General features: G+C 73.8%; 1 protein-coding gene across 1 annotated transcript in view; it reads right to left on the bottom strand.

Moving 5' to 3' along the window:
• Window positions 1-405, bottom strand: part of INHA (inhibin subunit alpha) — a gene marked incomplete at its 5' end in the record, with an annotated part of 4,379 nt that extends 3,974 nt beyond the window's left edge. The window contains one exon of the mRNA XM_006035372.3: window positions 189-405. Within this exon, the coding sequence (XP_006035434.2) occupies window positions 189-405 (217 nt within the window). The remainder of the gene's footprint in view (window positions 1-188) is intronic.
• Window positions 406-416: the final 11 nt, after the last annotated feature.

Below are 416 nucleotides of genomic sequence, written 5' to 3'. Positions count from 1 at the left end.
GGGGCTCTGGGGTCCCAGTGCTGTGCCCCTGCCCCCGTTGTCCCGGCTGAGGGGCGCAGGAGCCCCCAGCCCGGTCCCTGGCCCAGCACGGCCCCTCCTCTGGCTCTTCCCTTGCTGCGCTTGCCCCCTGACCCCCACGCCGCAGCCTGACTTGCCCGCCCCGCTGCACCCCAGCCCCCTGCTCTCACCTGTGGAGGGGAAGAGGATCAGCTGGGAGGTGTCCTCTTGGTCCCGTTGCCGGAGAGGCAGGGTCCCCAGGGCATGCCGCCGACGCACCTCCCTCCGCTCCTTCTGGGCCCTGCCTCCCGGGGCCGCTGGGCTCAGGTGTTCCAGGACCTGGGCCCGGATCTTGGCCAGGACGAGCTGCCGGTCGAGCTCGGCCTCGCTGCAGCCCGGCAGGGCAGGGGGGGCCAGCA

This window comes from Alligator sinensis, unplaced genomic scaffold, assembly GCF_000455745.1.
Source record: "Alligator sinensis unplaced genomic scaffold, ASM45574v1 scaffold673_1, whole genome shotgun sequence".
NCBI classification, from domain to species: Eukaryota; Metazoa; Chordata; order Crocodylia; family Alligatoridae; genus Alligator; species Alligator sinensis.
This window is presented reverse-complemented; position numbering and strand designations above follow the sequence as displayed.